Consider the following 679-nt stretch of genomic DNA (forward strand, 5'->3'; position numbering starts at 1 on the left):
GCGGCCAGAGCGCCGCGCCGCCGCCCCCCTCCAGGTGCCGCCCCAAGCACCAGCTTGGGTGCTTGGTGCCTGGGGCCGGCCCTGCCGGCAGATCACCCGCTGAATCTGCCTGACTGCCGTGCTTGGGGCAGCAAAAAACATAGAGCCGCCCCTGACCACAGCAGAGTGTGCATGCCTGTGTGCGGGGGACAGACAGACAATCACAGCAAGGTGTGTGTGTTGGGGGACACGGATAACCACAGTGGGGGAGCAGGGACAGACAACCAAAGCAGTGTGTGGGCGGAGAGAGGGACAGAGGAGGGGACAGATAACCACAGCAGAGTGTGTGGGTGTCGGGGAGGGGGGACAGACACACACACACACACAAGCAGACAACCACAGCAATGTACGTGAGGGGGGGAGGAGGAGGCGGCGGCGCCACACACACACGGGGAGGGGGACGGGCTGCCCTAGCTATGCCCTTGCAGGCCCGGCCCGGCGTTACTCACTCGCGGTGCCAGAGCTCCCGCAGCCGCTCCCAGCCCGTGTCCGGGGGCTGCGCGGTGCCGATGTGCCGGGGCGCCGAGCCCAGCTCCGGGCCGCTCCCAGGGGCCCCCATGCCCGGCTGCTGCCGCTGGCTCCAGCCTCCGGCCCAGCAGCGAGGAGCGCGGCCCGGTCCCGGACGCCTGGGTCCCCCCGG

At 69.8% G+C, this 679-nt stretch overlaps 1 protein-coding gene across 1 annotated transcript in view; it reads right to left on the minus strand.

The window, feature by feature from the left end:
- Positions 1 to 679, minus strand: part of TIMMDC1 (translocase of inner mitochondrial membrane domain containing 1) — a 14112-nt gene extending 13433 nt beyond the window's left edge. The window contains exon 1 of the mRNA XM_024209449.1: positions 489 to 679. Within this exon, the coding sequence (XP_024065217.1) occupies positions 489 to 598 (110 nt within the window). The 5' untranslated portion in view covers positions 599 to 679. The remainder of the gene's footprint in view (positions 1 to 488) is intronic.

Source organism: Terrapene carolina, unplaced genomic scaffold, assembly GCF_002925995.2.
Source record: "Terrapene carolina triunguis isolate 2854851 unplaced genomic scaffold, T_m_triunguis-2.0 Scaffold558, whole genome shotgun sequence".
Lineage (NCBI taxonomy): Eukaryota > Metazoa > Chordata > Testudines > Emydidae > Terrapene > Terrapene triunguis.